Source organism: Cavia porcellus, unplaced genomic scaffold (genome assembly GCF_034190915.1).
Source record: "Cavia porcellus strain 051 isolate PalLab524CR breed Dunkin Hartley unplaced genomic scaffold, mCavPor4.1 scaffold_5, whole genome shotgun sequence".
Classification (NCBI taxonomy): domain Eukaryota; kingdom Metazoa; phylum Chordata; class Mammalia; order Rodentia; family Caviidae; genus Cavia; species Cavia porcellus.
The window spans coordinates 72,317,740-72,340,966 of NW_026947488.1; the positions used below are offsets into that span (position 1 = coordinate 72,317,740).

The 23,227-nt window shown below is 48.0% G+C and overlaps 1 protein-coding gene across 3 annotated transcripts; it reads right to left on the reverse strand.

Annotated features, from left to right (window-relative positions):
• Positions 1-1,586: 1,586 nt before the first annotated feature.
• Zic4 (Zic family member 4) lies at positions 1,587-22,100 on the reverse strand. 3 transcript variants are annotated; one of them, XM_063249158.1, is made up of 6 exons: positions 21,644-22,100; positions 19,293-20,015; positions 18,053-18,137; positions 11,653-12,270; positions 6,822-7,137; positions 1,587-4,379 (listed from the first exon to the last, which is right to left on the reverse strand). In XM_063249158.1, coding segments are annotated over exons 3-6 (1,005 nt in total). In that variant the 5' UTR covers positions 18,123-18,137; positions 19,293-20,015; positions 21,644-22,100; the 3' UTR covers positions 1,587-4,378. The 3 variants fall into 3 exon arrangements, with proteins under 3 accessions (XP_063105228.1, XP_063105229.1, XP_023415910.1); XM_063249159.1 differs by lacking the exon at positions 19,293-20,015 and having other exon boundaries at positions 11,953-12,270; XM_023560142.2 differs by lacking the exon at positions 19,293-20,015.
• Between the last annotated feature and the right edge of the window lie 1,127 nt (positions 22,101-23,227).

Sequence of the window (23,227 nt, forward strand, 5' to 3'; positions counted from 1 at the left end):
GGGGCTGCACCCTTCCCGTCCTGTCACCCCCTCCAAAGAGTGCGGGACTGAAGCCTGCGTTCCCCAGGGCGGGAGCTGTGGTGTCTCCCAGCACGGCTTCTTTGCAGTCTTCCTGCTCCCCTGATCGGTCCGCCAAAGACGGTTCTTCCTTCTGCAAGACCTCAGTGTGGGCTGGCAGAGGCGGTCACTCCTTCCTGTCCTCTCCGCCCTGTCCAGTGTTTGGGAAGGGTTCGGAGTGCCCTTGGCAATGCAGCGCTTCCTGGGCGGGAAGAGAAGGTGCAAGGGAAGGTTTGAGGGGTGCAAGACCGGCCGGCGCTACTCTGCAGAGCCCGAGCTGGGAGTGGTGGCTTCCTCCCCAAACGCCCCCAGCCCACAGGGTGGGAAAAGGTTGCAATTAGTGTTTTCCCGCGCGGAGGCAACATCACAGTGGCCCAGGCTACAGACCCCCTTCTAACTTGTGCCGAGCCAGACAGGAGGGAGCAGGAGAGAGTAATTTTAGTACCAAAGTCCGCAGACCTCCCTCCGGCTTCCCTCCAATTCCTCGTGCCTTGATTTTATGGGGTATTTTTCACCTTTTCGGTCCAGGGTCCTTTGCCCCCACAAGTCTCCCCAGGACCCAGGCCTTAACCCCTCACTGGTTCTCCAAGGGGTCCGCCAGTGGGATCTATCCCTCCCATGGTCCTCCCACTCCGTCCAGTCCCCTCCCGAGCCAGGACCTTCGGAACCAGCTTCTCAAAAACTGTAAAGCTTATAGCTCTGAAATGTGTGGGGAAAGAAGCTCTGGGGCCCAGAGGCTCCATGACTACTGTAGAGGGAGAATGGCTCTACTGGGTCAGGGGATTCTGTTACATTTGAAATAAGCTTCCCACTGAAGACAAGATGAAGGGGGCATATGCATCAGATGCTAAAACCAACCAAAGATCCCACCTGCAACACAGGCTACTCTGGCCTTTGTCTTAAGGGTCCAGCCTTTGAGGAGGCCTAAAGGAACCTTCAGGCTTTAGTCTTGTACCCAGAAAGAAAAGCTAGTCTTGGGGCTGGGGGTTTAGCTCAGCGGCATAAGCACCTGCCTTGCAAGCAGGCAGTCGTGAGTTCGATCCCTGGTACCGATAAAAACAAAAAAGACAAAAAAAAAAAAAAAAAAAAAAAAGCTAGTCTGAGAGTACTCTGAGGCACTGCATCAGAGGTCAGGGAGGCTTAGGAGCCACTAGACCCTTTTCTCTTTCCTTCTTTTGACTCCTGTCACCTACTAAGCTCTTCTCTGGGAATTCAGAGTTGTTTTGAGAGATGAGGCAGCAGTGCCCAGACTTGGGGAAAGGCAGCCTGTCTCTAGCAGATGTGAGAGAACTTTACCTTTTCCCCTTCTGTAACACTGGTTGATTGGTTCATGACACCTGTGTCATTTGGGTGAAGAGACTGTTCTCTCCCACTGGAGTCACATTGGTGGGACCCTTTATTTTGCTGTCTCCAAGGGCTAAATTCCAAAGATGTTTTCCTCAAACAGTGAGGACAAGGGAAAGGATTGGAGGATGAGCAAGGGCCTCATATCTCTCTCAGTATGATGAAGCAATAACAGTACACACAAATTCAAAAGAGAAAGCAAACACATCATTTATTTCCAAATAAAATAGAAAAATGCAGCTCCATTGTACACAAAGTCCTTTGGAGGAAAAGAGTCACAGGTTTTTATTTCATTTACATTTACATATTCCAAGAAGATTAAGCCTAGACTGTCACCTTTTTCATTCAACAATCACTTTCAGTCAAATACAAAACAACTTTTTCCTTTCAAGTTAGTTCATAATTTAACAGTTACAAAGGGAGGACAGATGATAAATCACAAACAGCATGGCTAGAGAAGGTACCAAATAGTCTAAGGTTTTTACTCATTCTTTTGCATGTGTGTGTGTGTGTGAATTATGATTACAAAATGTTTGCCTGTCTCTATAATTCACATTCATTGCAAACTACATTTTCTCATAAATTAGCAGTATAAACCAACATATGGAGACCTCCAGTAAACAAATAAAATCAATATAAGAGACAACATTTTGCAGCAACTATAATAACAGCATGGGTTACAGCTTGGGGAAACTTCTTTACAAATCATTTAGTCAGCACACAGAGTGGGGTGTTTATTTAAACCACCTTTAAATATACAAGAGGTTAGGGAAATTTGCAGAGGGTGAAAGTTTCTTTTGGGACACAATATAAAATGTAGAATCGCACAGGTTGATGAAGGGACAGTGGACATTTGCATGCACTTTTTGGTCACTATCTTGTAGAACAAACCTTCTCAACTCCAATTGTCATGATTGTGGAAAAAACAAAAAATTATTTAAATGTCTTTCTTCCTCATGCCACTGCCTTTTGGTTCATGGCAGAAAGGGTTTGCTAACTGCAGCTAGTGGGAAGAAACACAATGGACCTATTTTTAGCAGAGATGCCTTTGAAAGAACAGGAAATAATAACAATTGTTTGGTTAAAACCTTAGCTTCCCAGAATCTCAGACAGGAATATTCAGAGCCTGACATGTCTCCAAAGGAAGCTCATTCAGGTGAACCAACCTGGGCTGAGGGAGTGCAGATCAGAGCAGGAAGCACAGGCACACAAGTGTGAATTTAGGGTACCAACCCTCTGCCTGCACCGTCTCTGCATTCTTTTCCCCACCTACCACAACTGGTGTAAAAAGCACCCCCCCCCATACACACACATCTGCACACTTCACCAGATCCTGACCCTGAGGGTTAGGCAGTGCTTTTGTTTTTCCCTTAGCAAGACTTATTCCTAAAGTTGTCTGTTGGTGGAGTGTGTAGATATTTTCTAAAAAGAAGTTTGATTTTATCTCTTTAGAAACGGTTTGAAACTAACGGGGTAGAGGGAGTTTGACAGAGAGGAGAACAAATCGCTGACAAAGAACCTTTTACGTTTCATCAGCGTTGTTAGGACAACAAGAAGGAATGTCTCAGATAATAACTCCCACTTCAAAGATTTCTCAGCTCAATAGAAAGCGGACCATCCTTTTTATTCAACCACAAGGACTGGCACTAAAGAAGACTCCACTGTTTGATTTTTTTTCACTGTGTTTATTTTTCCCCTATTCACTGGGGTACTTGGATAAAATAAACAACAAGACAATTAAGAGAACATGGACTTCTAACTTTCCTGCCATCTTCCCCATCCCCTTGGCCTTGGGCTTTTGAGTTTAAGCCCAGGACCAACCAAGGCCTAAGGATATGACACCTCAGTCCCAGGAGAAAAGTGGTTTAGGGGGCTGTAAGGGCTGGAGGAGCAGAAGGATAGAGCTGAATGCCAGCATAGAAACGTCCCTAGGGCATTCTCTAAATTCCCTTCAACTTGCTCAGGATGGCCCTCCTTCCCACAATTCCCCATCAAATTCAAACCCACGTCCTTCTCAAGATTCCTGAGGGGCATTTTGAACAAAACTGAGCTAGGGAAGTGAATTTGTTAAGTTTCTGATGCTGCCCTAAAGTCCTTTACTCCTGACCCTGGAGCCTCTTTTGGGAGCAGTCAAGATGCGTGGAGTCCCGCTCCTCTTTTTCCTGAAAGCGTCCCAGGTGACAAAGCCCCCTACATCAGGGTGCTGGGTGAACCCCTAAACGCAGGCGAGGCAGGTCCTAGAGAGGAAGTATATACTGAAGAGCACAGTGACAGTATTAAATGGCGTGAAAGCAAAGGTCAGCGCAAATGTATCTTAATAGAGTGTCTGCAGTGAAGTGTGCCGCCTTTGAAGGGGCCGCTCCCCGCGCGCATTTCCATGGCGAGCCTAACGCGGCATGCTGATGCACCGTCAAACTCACACTTTCAACCCCAAAACCCGACTCTTTGAACAACCCGAGCTTGATTAGACCTTTCTCCTTTTCTTTCCCCTCTTACAAACCATTTCCTCGCCTTTAGAAACTCGCCATCAAAACCAAATGCGCCCTCTGATCACCGCAGAAAGCAGAAACAAAGAGGGCTGTGCAGCGATTCAAGCGGCCCTTTTCTTCCTTCACATTATTATCCATTTTTATTATGATCGGGAACAAGTGCCCATTCGCGTGGGTTTTGTTTACCGGAAATTAAATGAAAATGATTTAGTCCGCGTCAAACAAAAATATATACTTGTATACACAAGAAAAAAGGCCTGTTAGACGTAAATATTATGTCCTTAATGAAAAGCCTGGACGGGCTCCAGGCTCGGCCTTTCAGGATTTCAGTGCGACTTGCCCATTGCCATAGAAATCCTAACTTACCATGAAGATGCACCGTGGCGAAGAAACACTGCTTTGTGTGCGGGCCCTTTGATGTTGGAGGCACAAGATGCGGTTGCTCAGCTGCGCAGGGCGAGATTACCTTGCGAACGACGCGGTGGACATCTGTAACAAGCAAATGAAAAATTAAAGGCGATTAGTGATCGACTCCACATTTTTTATTTCATTTCATTATTTGGGGCTGGGGTGAAAAAAATGGGGTGCCTAGAAACAGAAGAGCGAGGAGACTTATTGGAAGACGGGACACTTTTCCCACATCTGCCGCATGCAAGTTCGGTAGATGCCCTCTGCACCTTGGCAGTGGGGCCAGGGTTTCCGCTCAGGGAAGGAGATTTTGCTCTGCACGCTGCCGGGTCGGCGGGCAGCCTGTGCGAGCTATTGTAGTGGGGTTGAAGAGGGGGTCGCTTTCTCCCTTTCTCAACCACAGATTCATCAAAGATGCAGATGAAAAAATCCCGTTTTTCTTAGTGGTAATGAAAAGAAACTATCCTTTCACTGAGTTCTTATTTTATATTCGTTGTTTTGTCTGATGAAAGTTGTGGGCGTGGGGGCAAGGAGTGATATTTGTCCCATGGAGTCTGAAGAGGGAAAAAGAAGACAATCCCGCAGGATGGCAGAGCCAGCCTTGTACAATTATTATTTGGTTGTGCAGTTGTTATTTGGTTTTGTGGTGTTGGTGGCTGAACGAAAAGCCTTAAGAATGCTGGGCAAGTGCTCTACCACTGAGCTACATCCCTGGCTTGGGGACTGGGCTTTTAAAATGGAGCTCCTTAGGGGTTTCTCCTAACAGAGAACATTAACCTTCCTAATTACACTTATTTCCAAATTCTTAGGGAATTGGGATGGGTCTATCAAAGGTTTCTGTTTTCTTTTTCCTCTTTTTGCAATTTTTACTCTTTAAACCTTAACTGGGTTTTTGGGGGGCAACTTCTTCCTCCCAGTGGAGGGTGGCAGGCTCAGAAAGAGATCTGGTTTTTTTGTTTTCTCTTTGACAATAATTGTGAAAGCCTTCTTCTTCCCCACCCCCAACATCTGGTTCTTTTGGCTGGTGATTTCATATTCAGCATATGAAATACACATTCCATGTAGCCCCACTGGTGTTTTGTCTTCACAATATTTATTACTGTATCTTATTTTTCTCATCCCCCTTCAAGATGCAACACATTAAATTTTTTAAGCAGTGGGGACTGAACTCAGAGATACATACATGATAGACAAGCATTCTAGCGCTGAGTTATTCCCTAGTCCTATTTATTTATTTAGGCAGTCTCACTAAGTTGTCAAGGTGACCTTGAACTTTTGATCTTCCTGCCTTGGCCTCTTGAGTAACTCAAATTATACTGTTTGGCTTTTGACAAACACTACCACATTCACCCAGAAGTTTTCCTATATCTGGCACTTTGGCTTTGCAGGCCTGGAGTCTATGATGTCATAAGGTAACTTCACACTTCCAGTCCAAGCGCCCGAAGGATTTCCCAGGCAGGGCCTGAGCAGGAGGGGGATAGGAAAGGGACTTCCAGATGCCTCACAGCACTGAATACTGAAGCTGCTCTAGTGCTCTTTTGTCTGTATTTCTTGTTGTTTTGGGCTCACTGTCTGACCTCATGTGTACTGTGTATATCCAGTCTGTGGACATACAGATAGATAGACGGATGTATCTGTATATTAGAGCCAATCTCGCTTGTGCAAATATGTGAACACTCTTTGATCTCCTTTATAGAACTGGTTGAAAAGTTTGGTACTTGATTGTTTTTTTAAAAGGGTAATTGATTATTTTTCCCTTTGAAATAAAATTTTTAAAAAAGGATAACTGAGGAAGGAGAAAATGTAGGGAGGCAAACAAGAAAAGAAATGAGGGGCAAAGACAATGACTGTGGACCTGTGGACTTCTCTGTCTGCTACCTTCCTGGATTTAAACTGCAGAGGCTGGGCTTGATTAAGAGGAGGGGGCAAAACAGGAAGGGTCTGACTGGGAGCCAATGAGGGAGCCACCCAGGCGCCCAGGAAAACATTTCCCAGTCTGTGAACCCCTCTAGGATTCCGTGGTTTTGTGCCACCTGCAGTTGCTGGAATTGCACAAACATTCTAATATGTATTTTGTTCAATCTGTCGATCTCTTTCTTTATCCATAACACGGATTTCAGGTTAGTCAGCCATGAGGGCCAGAGTAGTAGTCGAAACACGAGTGGTGATGGAGGGCGCGACTGTAGAATAACAAATAAATATTTAAAATATTGAACATGATCTCAGCGTTATCAATGATCTATAGCAAGTTTTAGAAGAGGCCTGCCTGCCTGCTTGCCTTCCTTACCCCTTCTGTCCTGCCTCTCTCCTTCTTTCCCTCCCAAACCCTCTCCTTTTTTGTCTCCCTTGCCCCATCCCTCTTCAAGCCTCAGTAACCTAGCTTAGACTCCCAGACAGTGCTTGCTGCAGAAGCAGTCCTAATACTGGAGGTGGTGGTGGCAGTGGCAGGGCCAGGAGGTGGCTCGGGACTGGGGGGCGCGGCCGGGGCAGCCACTGCGAGGGTCCGCTCCCTGACACACGTACCATTCGCTCAGGTCCGAGCCACGCACCGCCACCGCCCCTGAGGAGGCCACCCGGGGCTCGTGGCCGCAGTCCGATGAGGGCGACAAGAGGGCAGATGGTGTAGCAGAGTCGTAGCCGGAGCTGGGAGGCGGCGAGCGACCGTGCACCTTCATGTGCTTACGCAGAGAGCTGGGGTGCGTGTAGCACTTGTCGCAGCCGCGCACCTTGCACGTGTAAGGCTTGTCGCTCGTGTGCACGTGCGAATGCTTCTTGCGGTCGCTGCTGTTGGCGAAGCGCCGCTCACAGCCCTCGAATTCACACCTGAAGGGTTTCTCGCCTGGCAGAGGCAACGCAGAGACTTTAGTGCCCTTGGGCCGAGTCCCAGACTCACGAACCCTACAGCCCGCCCCAAATCTTTCATTTTCTGCAAAAGAACCGTAAAAGTATTTCAGAAATCCCTTTCCTGCATGCCTCGGGTCGGGAAGCCTCCTCCCCAGCTCCAAGCTCCTCAAGCCCCAAGCCCCTTGCCTACCCGCCTCTGCCCCTCCCCCTCTCCAGTCTGCCCCTTGGGGGAGGGTACGGGGGAGGAGCGACCATGACTCCATTTTAGTCCAGTTTCCATTCTCGAAAATCCCGATCCATTTGGGTTGTTTGCGCCACATTCTATCCATTCAGGGCAGAAGAACATCTGCCCTGCTCCATGTAAAGTCGCCTTTCCAGCCAAATGTCTCTGTCACTGCCACCCCCTTCTAGCCGTCCACTGCGCACACACCCCAACCTGGCCCAAACAGTTTTCTGAAGTAGCTTTTGTGCACACGCCAAGGCGATGAAATAATTTAAGAGGATAGGCAAACGGTGCTTCGTGCTCACAGTGTGGGTTCCTGCTGCAGGAGAAGGTATTCGAGACAATGATTCACCTCAAAAGCGATTTTTCCTTTCTACCACCACCCCCCCCCCGCCCCCGCGCACACACCCGGCAAACATTTAGCAGCGTTCTTCGAATCTTTCCTAAGCCACTCCGGATATCTCCAATATGCTCGCCAGCAATAATATTTTATTATGCTGCTCCAGCGGCGCCCCCAGAGACCCTATCGCGTGTAGCTGGTTCCTCAGTCCAAACTAAACTGCCAGGTCTATCAGCCTCCCCAGATCACCCCCACAGGGCTGCCGGACTTCGCAAGCCTGAGCCAAGCGGCCAGCGCGGAAGGATCCGTCCAGGCCAAGGGAAATCTGAAGTCTTCCCGCAATCCCGCCCTCCACCGCCGCAGCTTCGGAATGTGCGCAGCGCTGCGGGCAGCAGAGGTCTGGCTCCGCCGAGCAGAGGGCAAGCGCTTGGCCTGGAAAGACCCGCTAGGATCTCGGAGCGGTGGCTGCGATTCCTGGTGGAGCCGAGGGAAGGCGCGAGCGCACGTTAGTGTGCACGTATTGGCCGGACCAAGCCCCATTTCGGGAGCTCCCTGCCCCCTGAATTTGCAGGCAAGTGAGGGAGGAAAAGACCCCAAGAACCCGGAAGCCCAAGTTCCGGCTGGAGCTGCAAAAGCTGCAGAAATGGGGGTGGGGCGGAGGTGTCCGGGAGAGTTGAACAAATGAATGTCGCCTGGCGCTGGGCGTTGACGGACCGGATACCTTGCGCCTAGCCGAAGAGCAAGAGATGCCTGGCTGAAGTACCGTTGGCTTTGTGGTTGCTTCTTCCGCTGCTTCCAGGAAAGGCAGAAGCTTTCTGGCAGGTTTGAATAAACAAAGCCTCTGTTCCCGAGCTCTGTGGACACTCTGACTGAGGCAGAGGTTTGCACACTATCTGCTCCTCCGCGTAGGCAGTGGCACGGGAACTCGGGGCTGTGGCACCGCCCAGTCGTAGAATTCACCCCCTTCGGGAGTACCGGTGTTTCACTAGGCCCTGTGGAAGGTGCTGGCCTCTGCCGTTTGATCGAGCACTAACATCGTTTTGTGAAAAAGTGGGAGAAAGACTCTGAATAAATCAGTGTCCCCATTTACCCCTGGTTTTCTTCCCTCTGATCTCTGCTGCCTGCATCTGCAAACCAAAACTTTCCTTCCTTCTTTTCTTCTCTTTTTGAAACCACTTACAAAAAGAAGGGGGAGAAAAACGCAATTCAGGGCCTAAAAACGTGAGCAAGATTTTTCTGAGAAAACAGAGGAGGGATAGAATTTGAGTCCGATTCCCCTTGGCGGGGTGGGGAGGGATGTATTTCTGCCACACGTGTGTTCTATGTAGTTGAGCGCCTCGTTGGACATTGATGTAAAACAAAATGATTTCGCTCCAGACGAGGAAGAGAAGAGCGCTGAGGTGTTTGGGACAGCCAGGACATTCGCAGGCCCTCGGGAGGCCGGGTGAGGCCGCGCCCGGAGCTGCAGGAGGCGCCCTGGTCTCCTTGCGCGAGGTCTCTGTCGCCCCCCGCCGACACCCTGCCCCCCGCCCGTCCCCTCCCCCCGTCTGGGCTCTGCACCCTGGGTGGGTGGATGAGTGTCGAGTGCCAAGCTTGGGCCAGGCCCCTGCAGCCTGCTCGGCGCGGCCTGCGCCCCAGACAGCGCCGGAGACGCCCCAGCCTTCTCCTGGGCTGCGCGGCGGGGAAGGCCTGCTCCCCGGCCTCGCCGGCCTCGCAGCGCAAAGTTGGCGAGCGGCGGTGCAGCCGGGCCAGCGCCATCTTCTCGCACTTGTGGCTGGCGCCGGGTGTCCTGGTGACTCCGCCCCGGCGCGATCCCGTCTCCGCCTGGATCCCGGCCCTGCCTCGGGAACGGCCGCCTGCAGCCGGGAGCCCCGAGCCGCCCGGGCCGCTGGTGGTGCAGAGCGCGGCGGCCGCCCGCGCTTCCCGCGCCGCGGTACCATTCATTGTTCCAGGATCGCTGTGACCGCCACGGTGTGAAACCTGGCGGCGAAAGCCAGGCCTGGGATTCCGATCCGCGAGAATCTCAACTCCTGAGAAATCTGCTCCTGTTCGCCTCTTCCGCGACTCGAGGAAATGAAACGCCATTAATATTTGAAAAGGCAATTATTTTCCTGTTGCATCGAGAACTGTCCTCATGAATAATTTGTAGTGAGGTCTATTGCCATTTGAGAAACATTTTCTCTGTCTGTCTGTCTCTCTCTTCTTTTTCGTTACTTAAGAGGGGGATTTGAGGGCGACGTTGGAGCAGGGGAGGCTCAGTAGACTTTTTTTTTTTTTTTTTTTTTTTTAACCCAAGCAGTAATGAATTAAGACTGGGCGAAGAGAACGCACAGAATTCTGTTGTGAATAGCTGTAAACCTGAGAGCCAGCCCCAGTGCACTGAACTTGCTTCTCCGCTGTAGGTCGATTGCGCTGAGAATTTAACCATTTTCTGCTTCATAGACTTCAAACAGTGGGCTAACAAAGAGCAGTAAAAGTTTGTTTGTTTTAAAAACCCTGTCATTAAAGATGAGTTTCTTGTTCAGCTCAGGACTGCGCGTCTACTTTCCAGGTGCCGAGAGCCAGCTCTTGGCGATGCAGGCCTGCGGGCATGCGGTTTTCGGGGATATTCTCCTCCTGCTGTCCCCCAGGGTAACCCCGAGACAGGCGCAGATGCGTGCGGGGGGTGGGGTGGGGTGGAGAAACAGCTCAAGAAAACCTCACGCTTCCAGAAATAAAGTGCGGGAGGGTGGAGGGGGCCGGGGGGGGGTTCAAAGTGGACTTTGGTCTTGCCAGTGCTTGCCAGTGTTGGTTCTAGCCCTGGACTTACAGGTCCAGTGAACAGAGAAAGCTTCTATTTCCAGCACTGCCAGCCTAGAGCAGTTCTTTGACTCTAATCATGGTTCCCGTTCCAGGAAGCACAGAGATGAACAAGGCAAGGTGAAAGGTAGTGGGAGTCAGTATCAAGCTAGAACTTCCTTTTTCTTCTCTCCACTAGTTCCCTTCTCCTGCCCCCAGTGGGGGCAGGGAGGTGATGACTGACTTCTTAAACTTCGAGGAATTGGGAGGAGTAAGGAGAGTACAGACAATGCCTGCTAAACTAATTAATGTAACTTCACAGGCTGGTCTGGCACTGTGAAAACTTTCTTCCTTCAGTTGTATTAATTAGAGATGCTTCTGACCAGAAGAGTTCAACTTGGAGGGCTCTTGTGTTGTGCCGGGCTCTTTTTTTCCCCTGTTAACTGGAACTAACAGATGTGGTTGACACATGTCCCTATTTCGCTTAACAGCTCAGTAAATGACATTTAAGGTGGATGGTTCCCATTGGGTCTCTGCTAAAGTAAGAGTGAAGGTTAACAAAACGTGCCTACTGTTAGCCAGCAAGACTAAGGGAACAGGGTAAAAGTTAGCCCATGAAATCCTCCAATTTTGAAGAAAGAACTAAGGGTTTGATGACTTCCTCCCCCATCCCTCCAGTCTAGGTGCTGATCAGTTTGTCAGGCTGATGGGGAGAATTCTGTTGCAGGATTCCAAAGGGAAGGAGAAAACTTAGGACATTGTTCCCGTGTTTTTTAGACTTTGAGTAACAGTGCTGCTTTGTTAAATGCCTTAAAATCAAATGCCGGGTCTGGGACAGTCGCTCAGAGGTAGTGCTGGCCCAGAATGCTTTGAGACCCTGGGTTCTATACCCAATACCTGTAGCAGAAGAAGGGAGGACTCCATAAGCAAGGGGCAACGTTTACCCTCATCCCCCAGCTCAGAAATCTTGTAGTATGCTCCCTGCACTCAGCTTCCCGAAACTCCTATGATGCTAAGAATAGAAGCTCATTATTAATATTTTATGAATTTGGATCATGGAAACAACATTAAAAACACCTCCCTCCTCCCCTCATTTGGAAATTGAGGAAATCCAGGCTTGAGGGCCTGCTTCCCCTAAGGGTCCGCACGAGACAGCGCCGGATACTGACCTGTGTGAGTTCGTTTGTGTATTTTGAGATTTTCTGATCTAGCAAAGACCTTCCCACACCCCGGGAAAGGACAGGGGAAGGGCTTCTCGCCCGTGTGCACGCGGATGTGATTTACAAGTTTGTATTTGGCCTTGAAGGGCTTGCCCTGTCTCGGACACTCCTCCCAGAAGCAAATGTGGTTGGCTTGCTCCGGGCCGCCGACGTGCTCCACGGTGACATGCGTGACCAGCTCGTGCATGGTGCTGAAAGTTTTGGAGCAGAGGCGCGGGGACACAGGGCCTTCGGCCGCCAGCCACTTACAGATGAGCTCTTGCTTGATGGGCTGGCGCATGTAGCGGAAGAAGGCGCCAGGGCCGTGGGGCGCGGCGAGGTTCACGGTCAGGTTCATGCCTCCGTAGCCGTGCAGGGCGGCAGCAGCTCCCAGGGCATCGCTGTGAGCTGTGGACCCTGGCGCGAAGGGCTCGGGCCGCGCGTACATGTCTCCGGGGAGCCCCAGACGCAGCAGTCCGTTCAGGGGACGGCTGTGCGAGGCCTGATGAGGCTGCTCATGAAGGCCTGGGTACACCGAGGGGCTGGAAGCGGTGGCGAGCTGGGGGCCATGGTGTCCGGAGATGCTACCTGTTGTCGAGACAAATAGCGCGCGTGAGAAAGGTGTCATGGGCTGTGGCGCTCTCCCGGCCCCGGGGGGCAGGCCCAGCCCAGCTGCACCACGGCTTCTGCCGTCAGCGTCAGCGTTGGGATCAAGAGGCAGTTGGTGCCAGTGGTGAACGCTGGGGACAGAGTAAGGCCTAACGCCTGCTCCACGTTCCGACTGGGCTGCAGTTCTGCAGAGTTCCCTGTCACTCCATGAAGGGAGAGATGGTGGCAGCGAGATAAGTAGAAGGGGCAGTAGAGTAAAGAACAGCAGGGCTGAGTTTGAGGGTTTTTGAGGACCTCAGCCACTGCTCCAGAGAGTTTCCACCTGCACTCAAGTGCACTTTGGTGCCCAACAGTCCTGGGCGTGACATTCTGCCCAGGCGTGGAGGTGACAAAAGTGGTGATGTTGAAGGTGGTTAGGTAGGAGTTGGTGGTTGTTTGGAAGCACCTCAACCGTGCATATTAAGTTCAATGCCCGCGCAAAGGCAGAGGCCTGCCACATCGGCCAGGAGCCCCCAGTGCTGGCTGCTTACTCCACGGTCACCTAATGGTGGGGAGAAAGGACAGCCACAGAAAACTTGCGCAAAGCGTTGGGTTATTCCTCCCCCTCATCCCAGTTTTGGGCTTTGGCTTTCCTCTCCTCCCTTTCTGTGTTTTTAATGCCCACTCAAAATCCCGTACACTACAGAGATGGCAGCAGGGCGCTTGAGGAAATGAATAGAAATTCGGGCTGTGGGCTGTGGCGGGGGCCACCGCGAGGAACAATCGCCTAGGTTGCCCATTGGCCCACCGCCCAGCCCAACGTCAGCAGTGACAGGTCCTTGCTCTCTCTCTCTCTCTCTCTCTCTCTCTCTCTCTCTCTTCCCTTCCTTCATCCTCCACCCCCACCCCAGTAGCATTTCAAGCTTCTACTGCTCATGCGCTCTGACCCAGACATAGATTCTTTTCTCTCCTTTTTAACCCCCTCCCCTCCTCTCCTGAAAATTGGTTGGATCATTGTGGCCTCCGGGCCCCTGGAAGTGAGGGGGACTGGGTTTATGCCTTCATGCCTCACAACTTTAGGAGAGGTGCTGGACTGCGTGTAATGTCCTCAGGGCAGATGAGGGTACTAGGCTGGTCCAAGGGGGTGGGGAGCACGGGCAGGGGGAGCACGGGTATGTGGGTCTGCTTGGGCAGTTTGTTCTGAAAGCCGGGATGAGGAAAGGATTGAGATCTACAGCAAGCAGGAGGCTGCAGACAAGGTTGTCAGGAGCAAATATTTTCCTAGGACAGCAGTCCCTGAGCCCAACTTTATTTTTTTATTTTCTCTAAACTTTTCTTGTTTGTTTCCCCATCTAACTGATGCTCTTATTCTCTCTCTCCCTCTCTCTCTCTCTCTTTCCCTGAGCCCTCTACCATCTTTTGCCTTCCTTCTTGTTTTTTCTCCTCTCTTTACCCCTCCTTTCTTTCTGTTCTTTTCCCATTTAGTCTTGCCAGACTCTCCTCCCTTGGGAAAAAGCCCCTCAGAGTCACTGACATCCAAGAATCCCCACACTGAGGCTCAGACAGTGATGACCTGGCAGAGACTGGTCCCTGAACTCACTTCAGGCCTTTCTGAGAGGGCCCTTTGAAACAGGCCACCTTGACACATGGGGTTCCACTAAGAAGAATTCCTCCTCCACTGAGGGCTACCTGCACCCTCCTCAGGTCCTGAGCTCTGCACCCAGATGACACTTCTGAGGAAGAAACTGGGGACTCTCTTAATCTGCCAGCTCTGGCCACTTGTTGCCTGCAGGACAGGCCTATACTTGCTCACCTTGGGATAATGTAAACAGTGCCATGCTTCCCAGGCTCTGTTAGAGAGGCCTCTTCACCCTCTAAGAACCTGGACCTGAGAAACACCACAACAGTCAGCCGAAGAAAACTTCAGTTCTGGCCCAGTGGAGTGTGGGGTAAACATGAGGGAGTGTCCTTTGTCTGCACTGACCAGTTAGGGTCAGCTGCTTGTCTGTCTGGCGATTTAAAGGACTGCTGGCCCCGACCCCTGCATGCTCACTGCAGCCAAAAATGCCAGCTGAAGTTCTCAGACCTCCCTGGTGGCCATAAAAAACATCCCCAAAGGACAGAAAGGCTTGAGCTTTTAAAAGAAATGTAAAAGATTGAATGAAAGATTCCATTGCTCATTAGCAGAGGTGAGAAGTTTGGGCAGATTACATGGAACCCTAACTCTCAATTGATAATATTGCTCTACCCATCCTCTGCACTGACAACTATTATTACACAGTTCCTGGTCAGCAAACAATGGCTCCTTTTATTTAAAAAAAAAAAACTACTTATTTATAAAGGTTGAAAGATTCTTTGAGACTTCCTTTCTTTGTTATATTATTCCCCCTCAGGGCTGAACTGCAACAAGGAATTAACTTCCACAATTTGTCTCCTCTTCCACTACTTTGGGTCTTTTTGTTTCTCCAGCAACTCTACTGATGGAGTTTGTGTCAGCATTTTTTTTTTTAAATGATGAGAACATCTGAGATGAGGAGAACAACCTACCAGCCTTTTACTCTCTGAATGAAAGCCTTCCACTCAACCATTTTGAAAACAGACTCAGAAAATTTGTTTTCTTTCCTGAGTTTTACTCTTTCCCATACTCTCACCTTATGTCTTCACCTACAGATCTCTCTCCCTCTCTATTCCCTTATTTAAAAGACTATCTAGAGGTGAACCAATGAAGTAGTAAAAAAATAAGAGAAAGAAAATAGAAATGTCTTCTTCTTTGGGGCCTTTTACCCAGCTGTTTCTACTATTCATACCTTAAGACCAAGGCAAGTATCTGTGGTTTTCAAGCCTAAGGTTAGGGACACTTCTGCAGTAATCTAGTAATTAGAATGTTTTCTCTCTGCTACTTAAATGACCTACAGCTAACTGCTCAAGATATTTGTCAAGCTTACCATCCACTTTAGCTTTGAATAAGGCTCTCATTTATGTGCTGAGAATACAGCTCAGTGACAGAGTACTAGCTACATATATCCAAGTCCCTGGGTTCATGAATACTGCCAAAAAAAATGGGTAATTTGTACCAATACTATTATGGCCTCAGAAGCTTTTGAGTGAGGGTATTCTAAAGGGATCTCTTTGGAAATTTATTGAGCCTGGTTAGTACCTAATAGTCCCATGTTTGCTGCCCATATTCATAACAAAAGAACATGTTCATCTTCCATTAGCAGGTTGTAAAAGGATATCCCCCCCCAAGTTCATGAACTTCCTCAATTTAAAGCAGTAACCCTCTGATCTCCAAAGACAAACAGAAGTTCTGCAGACATACATTGCTGACCTACTGCACACTCTTCCTTACTAACTCTGCCCTTGAAAAGTTCTGAACATTGCCTATGACTTTTTGTGCCAGCAGTAAAAAGGGCAGACACATCTGATTCAGCCAAAATCACTGACAGTAGCCTGGCCCCATGGAGCTCCTTCCCAGATGTAGCCTTGTCTTGAACCACCAAAAACATCTGGACTCATTCTGGGTAGATGCTTCTTGAGTAGCCAGGGGTCAGTCGACCTGCAGGTCATTGAGGTTGCCTGACTCTTGCAAGTTCTTTGGAGCCATATGGTCCATACCTCGGTTGGCTAAACACAGCAATGGGACCAGACATTCTCTTACAAGGCCATTTCCCCAGAGACAGTAATGGGAGGGAACCTCTTTTGTACCCATTAATATTTACAGACAAGGAATGTTGAGCAGTTGCATGGGGTTCTTCAAGGCACATCTCTAAAATAATTTAGCGTATTATCTAACTAATGGCAGGTGAGAGATTGTGGGGCATATCTTAATTTTTAGAAGGATCACTTTGAGATTTTATAAAGCAAAGTCTTGGATTTCAAGGTTCAGTCAATCAGGCAACAGAGTGTTATCCCTTCATTAGTCCTTAGAATTTTTTCTTTCAGAAACTTAACGTCACTGCACTTGCCTGCAACACCAAATGCTTAACTGGAGAATTCCCTTCTTAACCTTGGCTAGTATTATAGTATCGTTAGGTCAACTTTCCTCTGGATTTTCCAAAAAAGAAACACTCTGCAGCCTGGAAATCTTTAGCAGATGTAACAAGGAAGCACTGAAGGCTTTAGCAGGATAGAGTCCACGAGCACACCTCAAACATCCTCAATCTCCAGACTGCTGTGAACCAGTGCTCAGAATCATGCCCTAGGCACTTTTTCTCAGTACAACAAGACCAATGCAATGGCATAAACAAGTGATTTTCTAGTCCTACTTTCTAGAAATAGGGCACTTGGTGGCTCTACCATCTGCCAGAGCTCCTCGCATTACAGTACTGGCTCAAATGCTTGACCTCTCTCCCTTGGAAAGAAAAACGGGAGGAAACTGTAAATCAGTAGCTGATCTTTTCCCCCATTTTGATCTTTTAAGCAATGTTAAATGATGGTTATCTGTTGCATATTGTACCTTGAGTATGGCTTCAGGAATTGAGTCAGGTCAATACACAGCCTGACCAAGCAGAGTCTCTGTTACCTGAATGTCCTTCTTCTAGGTCTGTAGTACTTATTCAGTTCTTTATCCCTTGTTCTTGGCCATGCTGGTACCCATAATGAGGAGCATATTTTTTAGGCTAGTCATAAACAGACTTCAGCATTCTGGAAGTGGGAAGAGTCTCTTACGAAAAAAGTCACTTAAATCCCAGAAGCCCGCCCATTTTGTTCAAGCCTAAATTGTGCAAAGGAAAGGAGATCTATGAGGATTTTAGACAGAAAGTAAGAAATTCTTCTTTAGTATGGAAATGTGAGCTTTCATTATATTTTTTAAAACTGAGTATGAAAGAAAATAGAGATTTTTTGGATGGAGACTAATTTCCAAGCAAGGTTTCTGCAGAATGTCTTTTGATAAAAGATTAGGAAATGTTGTTAAAAGATCTTCCAAAACAGCATTAAAGAATCAAAATAACTGAAGTTATATAATAACCACATCTCTGTTACTACTTCTTCATTAAATTATCCCAAATAATAGAAAAGATTTCCTGACCTGTTCCCTTAACTTTGTTAGAAGGTTGCTCTGCCTACCAACAAGGGAATATCCTTGGAGGCAACAATTAGCTAGTGGTGTGTGTGGTTGAAACGAGGGAAACTAGAAGCCTGGAAGGGAAGACACCCAACCCTAAATCATATGCTTATTTTAAATGGAATATTAAATTAAATTCTTCACAATGAAGGTATTCCTGACAGAGTGGCTGTCAGTCACTCCCTGTTCAGACACCACATTGTGGGAACGTAGTCACTGCCACATTGCAGAAGGCTGGTGTCCCTGGTAAAGATGATGCATATCATGTAAACCCCATCACCAAGATCAAAGTCTGCTTCTTTCATGGAAGCCAATACATGTCAAACCTCATTCCAATCAAATCATCCGGAAATGAATTCAAGATGAATATGTCATAGAATAATGTGACAGTGGCATTGCAGAAGGTCAGGGGTGATTGTTTCAATGAGAGAGTCGTCAAATATTAATTCTAGAACGTCCAGATGAGTAGGCATTGAACGAGATTAGCCGGCTGCTGGTGGGATGTTGGGCCATTGATTTGTGTGCAAATATATCGAACACCGAGATGTTGTTCTAAGTTTCATTTGCAGTCAAGAAATACACCCAGCACAAAACTAAGGGTAACTAAAAGACAAAACAAAGCTTTTTACTACATAAGGAAAAAAAAAAAAAAAAAAAAAAAAAAAACACCCTCCCATACCTTCAACAAACAATATTATTAAAAGGATTTTAACTTACTGGACTCTTTCAGTGTGTTTCGGTAAAGCCGTAATCGTTTCCTCATCACCAATGAGGTCTTGTATCTCATTTTCTGATTTTGAGCCTGTTAGGAAAGAAAAAAAGAAACACTCATTAAACATTTCTTAAGTGTTTCTGTGCTAAGATTCTGTGGCCTGAACATAGGAATGAAAGAAGGTGTTGGTCTACAAAATGTCTTTCAGTCTTTTTTTTTTTTTTAAACCATTTTCAAATTTATGAGCTAAAGAAAAAGACTGCTGGAACTGCTCATCTCATGTTGACTGCAAAATAATACTTCCTTAATAACAAAAAATATAGAAAAACTATAATTATTTGGGCAGACTTTTACCTGAAATTCATGTGTTGTTCTGTGTTGCATGTAGATGCAAATATTCTTTTGGTCAGTGTTCAAAAATCTATGATTTCTAGAATTTGAAATTGTATGAGAAGACCCCATCATTTATTCAGTTGTATTATTTAAGCTTTGTGAGGTATGGTGAAGAAGGCCCCTATTTTCCAAGAGGCTAACTAATAGGTTAAAATCTTAGTTGTACATGTTGGAATCAAGAAAAGTCAAATTTCTTTGCAGAGTTGCATATTCTGCTTCTATCTGTGGTGATGTGAAATCTTTTAGCCTGAGATGACCCATGCTCCCAGACCTATTTAGGAGCCATCACTGATTACATTTTAAAAATTAATTCACAATTCAGATTTTTTTTTTTTTTAAAAAGTACAATTTGGTCTAGGTAGTCCTTATTTATAGTTGAGAAGGTTGGAAGTAACGTCTCCTCCTCAATATACATGTATCATTTGTCAGTGGCTGGAACTACCAAGCCTTTGGTGTCAGAAATCCGTAAAAGCGTCCGAGGAACTCTAGCTAAAGGCAGTGGCGCAACCAGAAGCGATCCACCTAGTTCTCACTCTCAGTTTGGCCTAGAAAGACAAACAGTCATTCAAAAGGTCTCAGACTGGACAAACACAGCAAGCCCTCTGTCAATGAGCACAGTCTGCCTGTCTTGACACTCTGGTCCACAGAACAAGCAGTTGTTTAACTTGTTGAACCACAGGCCAAATCCAACTGAGGCTCTGCTATCTCAAAGGATATCCTGTTCCCTGTGTTCAAAGATCTTTCTCTGTCCCCTGCACCTCCAGCCTGCGTTGTACTGGCTTAGTTATTTCCACCTTCCCCTCTCCCATCTTTTCTATGTCTACTCTTCAGACATGGTAGGGGTAAACTCACCTTTTCTCAGAGGATTTTATTTATTTTCAATTCTTTCTAACCAAATGGCATCGTTTCCCCAAGGTAATAAGCTCCTTCCAGCACAGATCAGGAAAGAAAGGAAACCCAACTTTGCATTCCTACAGAAAGGCAGCATGCTGGGTGTCCTCGCTCTGAAATCTCCTCATGGCAGGATATCTGGCACCGACAAATCCTGGTTGGTTGGCAATAATAGAATTTACTTTTTTGCTTCTGAGGGAAATGGGTGTGAGGTTCCCAAGAGACCTCTGTCCACCCACTTCTGCCCCAGCCCAACTTTTAATAGGTCTGGGTCACTTCTGCCCCCAGGTCTTAGCCCTTTGTGCATTACAAGCGGTGCTGTAGGCATGCAAATAAGTGTCGCAGAGGTTGGATGAGGGCGAGCAACAGAGACCTTTAAGGAGCTTGTAGCAACTCAGTTGCCTGGCCTGTGCTGAGAAGCAGGATACACGTCTTTTGTTTCTAATTCTGACACCACTTAGCAAGCCAGCTATCTCACTCAGTTAGCAGGAGTGATAAAATTTTGGAGCCCCCACACTCAGATCCCTAGACCCAAGATCCCCAGGATACAGGATACTGGAACAGGGCGCTGTTTTCCCCTCAGATGCATGCTCCTGACGCGGTCTTCCTACATCAGCTGGCCAGATATGGAGTAAGTTGGGAGCACCTCCGCGGTCACACTGGTATTTGCCTTCTACCCTAAACCTTGAAAATAGAAAAGGGACCCTTAGTGGGGGACAGTCCCGGAGGAGAACCAAGGAAGTGTGGCGACACAAAAGAGACTGTATTTAGGGCGGCAATAGCTACATGTTGTGGGGTCGACCTAGTTGGCAAAGGCCTGCCCAAGGTCAGAGGTCAACCACAGCTACAGATTTCAGTTCCTGGGCCGCTGAACACTGATTTACGCATAGGCTAGCCTTTGCGGCCGCGCTTGCCTCTTCGGCAGGGCTGACCCTAGCGGGCAATGAGCAAAAACTCTAGAGGCGGGTTGAGAAATACAGAGCCACAGAGCAGACCTAAGCCTGGCCTCTGCTGCCTGCCTTCACCAGCTGCACCCAGCACCTCACAGGCTACCCTCGGGGGTCCTGAAGCTGCAGGAAGTTGATTTGAGACACTGGTTTTTGCGAAGAACTGTTCTCATTCTCTTGTTGTCTAGAAGGAAAAGCTCAAGTTTCCATCAGCCTGGTGCTGAAGGGGCAACTTCTAGGTGTCCAGAGAAAAGTTTCTATCAGTGGGTCACCTCTAGTTTTTCAAAATGCAGGCACCTGAGATAGAAAAAGGGAAACCGGTTCGGCAGGCAGCAGCGAGGTCGCTACTGGGCCAATGCTGTCGGAAAGGTAGGAGAAATATGACTTGGAAATCCAAAGGGAGTTTCCTGCAGGCAATTCTTGTGGTGGAGACTTCTCCTTCCAATGACTCCTTCCCATTTCTAAGAGGATGATGACTCCCGACTGTCCCTGTGGGCCATTCCTCAACCCCAAACTTTTAAGCTCAGCTTTTGAAGGAGTGCTGACTCTACCGTTCACAGTCTTTCTACTCCCTCTTTACTTGCCCTTAATTTCCAGGAACTCTGAGTCTAGGGTGGCAGTCAGAATCCTAGAGGCTGCGGCCTGCTCCCCAGAGAACTGGCTACTGCTCTCATTTGCATTGGAGCGAAAGAAAGCTGAGGCCAGAAGCCACAGTCCGCAGCTCGGTGACAGCGAAACCCAGCGGGCAGCTCAGGACCAGAGTGAGCCAGGGCACCCAGCCGGCCGTGGCCGGAGCAGTCCATATCCTCAAGCCAGGATAAAAAGTTCCCTAGCGGTGTTGCCAGCCACTCAAACTTGGCTTTTTCACCCTACAGAGCCAGCCCAGACTACCTGGAATCCCTGTAGAGGCTTGGCAGAGAAACTGCCTGTAAGGACCAACTCACCCCCACTTTCACTGCACTGACACTGATCTCTGCAAGAAAGGGCCACTTGTGTCGTTCTTATGCCCACAGTGGGGCACCCAGGCAATTTACAAGGGAGGGGGGCAAGACAGACAGGCAACAACTGCTCTTGGTGGCTGTGTCAGTAGGAGCTCTATTGGTCCTTTCTGTGCCCCCTCCTCCTTAGAGGAAGGGATGGACTCATCCTCCACACTGCCCCCTCTGTAGAGGGGCCCCCTCCTCCCCTTAGAGTCAGTGAGGTGGGGCCTGGCTCAGAGGTTGGGGGGCCAATGAAGGAGGAGACTGGGGAGGTCTGCCTGGGCCTCTTCCCCCAGAGGAGTTTGGGTGCCAAAGGCCCCCATAAGAACATTGCTATGCTGTAGGGGTTCGGTCTCCTCCTTGCCCCCTGAACTTCAGCACTTACCCTGCTCCACCTGTTGCCAGGATCACCTCATTTCTGCACATCACTTCGGGGTGGCTGAGGGGGTACCACAAACCCCTCTAAGCCTTCCTTTTGTGGTTCCATCGAGGCGGTCATCCTTCATGTCTCCGTTTCCAGCTTTCGGGAAGCAGTTAGGGAATGTATGATGAAGCAGAAATGAGCCGTCAGGATGATATTTTAATGGCTTATATGTCACGTTGGTGCATGTGGCTTTGAACTGGAGCCGCTTGCGTTTCCTGCAGAGAGCGCCGCAAATCCCACTTGATAACTTCTACAACCCACAACTTTTTTTTTTTTTTTTCTCACATTCACTCTTACCCTGTATATTTGGATGGGTTTCCTAAAAATACCCTCTTGTCAATGTCCTTGTTGGATTTTCCACAGACTGGAGCAGAGAAGACTGATTTTTTCTGTTTTGAAGAATTATTTCCCTCCCCCTCCCAATGGCTACCCTTCCCCCTCAAGGTCCCCTCCCTTGTTTTTTTTTTTTTTTCCCCTCTTTTTTTTTTTTTTTTTTTCTTTTTGAAAGGCAGGCGAGGTGGGTTCAATATTTGTCCTCCCTGGTGACAGCAGTAGTGCAACCCCTAGAGAAAACTTCTCTTTGCATATAAGGTTTTACGATTCTAGTGCTCAACTTCCCATGTAGGTACCAGAAATGATCGAGTGACTCTAATATTTCTTTTTAAAAAAATAAACAAAATATATGCTATTAAAAAAAAACATACTCAAATCCCTTTCTCCACTCCTCACTGAGTTCCATTCAAACTTAGTAGAAAATGCTGGGCTGCTGGCCTCAGACTTGTTGCTGGAGACAGAACATTTATAATATTTTTGCTTCTTTCTGGAATTCTTATTCCCTGCCACAAATGTTTGACCAGGTCCTTCCAGACGCAAGGAAAACATCCCAGATACAGAACTCGGCTTTTTGAGCAGGAGAGAGTACAGAGAAAGGCCAGCCTTGCGTGATATTCCCAAAGCAGAAGCTAGTCCTGGAGAAGACCAGGACAGCAGAAGGCAAGGAGTGGTCACAGTGCGCCCTGCCTTCCTCTAAATCCGAAAAGCCGGAGCTGGCGACTGGGAAAAAAATTCATTTTCATTTCGCTCTCGCCGGGGCACTGGTGAGTTTCTTAACCCAGCCGCCTGTGAAAGGATGAGTTGAGGTTTCTTTGTCTGGAAGGAGAGTTTAGGGCTCTGATTCAGCTGCAAAGAAGCCAAATGAAGTTAGAAACAAAGGGCAAATTGAAGGATTCCGACTCTTGGCTTTTTGTGTTTTCCTTACTAGAAAATAATTAGACCTAATGAATATGCAGACACTTTGGCTAAACCCGGGCCGAGCTGTGGGCTTTAAACAGAGCTGAGGAGAAATGCAACCTTCATCCCCACCCCACCCCCCGCATCTCTGCATTTTTTGAAATGCATAAATGTTGCTCGGTTTAATTGATTGAGTCACAGAGATTTTTTTTCCTGCTTTTAAGTGCCATACTCCTCTACCTTTCAACAATCATTTTAATATATAGTCAATGGCTCTTTGTGGATGGGACAAAAAGCAACTACGCGCAGTTGTTG

Coding starts and splice junctions, on each gene's coding strand:
- Zic4 (XM_023560142.2), bottom strand. CDS start 18,122: ATGAGATACAAGACCTCATTGGTGATGAGGAAACGATTACGGCTTTAC. Junction 12,271..18,052: donor AAACACACTGAAAGAGTCCA/GTAAGTTAAAAT, acceptor TCTCGACAACAG/GTAGCATCTCCGGACACCAT. Junction 7,138..11,652: donor ACACAAACGAACTCACACAG/GTCAGTATCCGG, acceptor TGCCTCTGCCAG/GCGAGAAACCCTTCAGGTGT.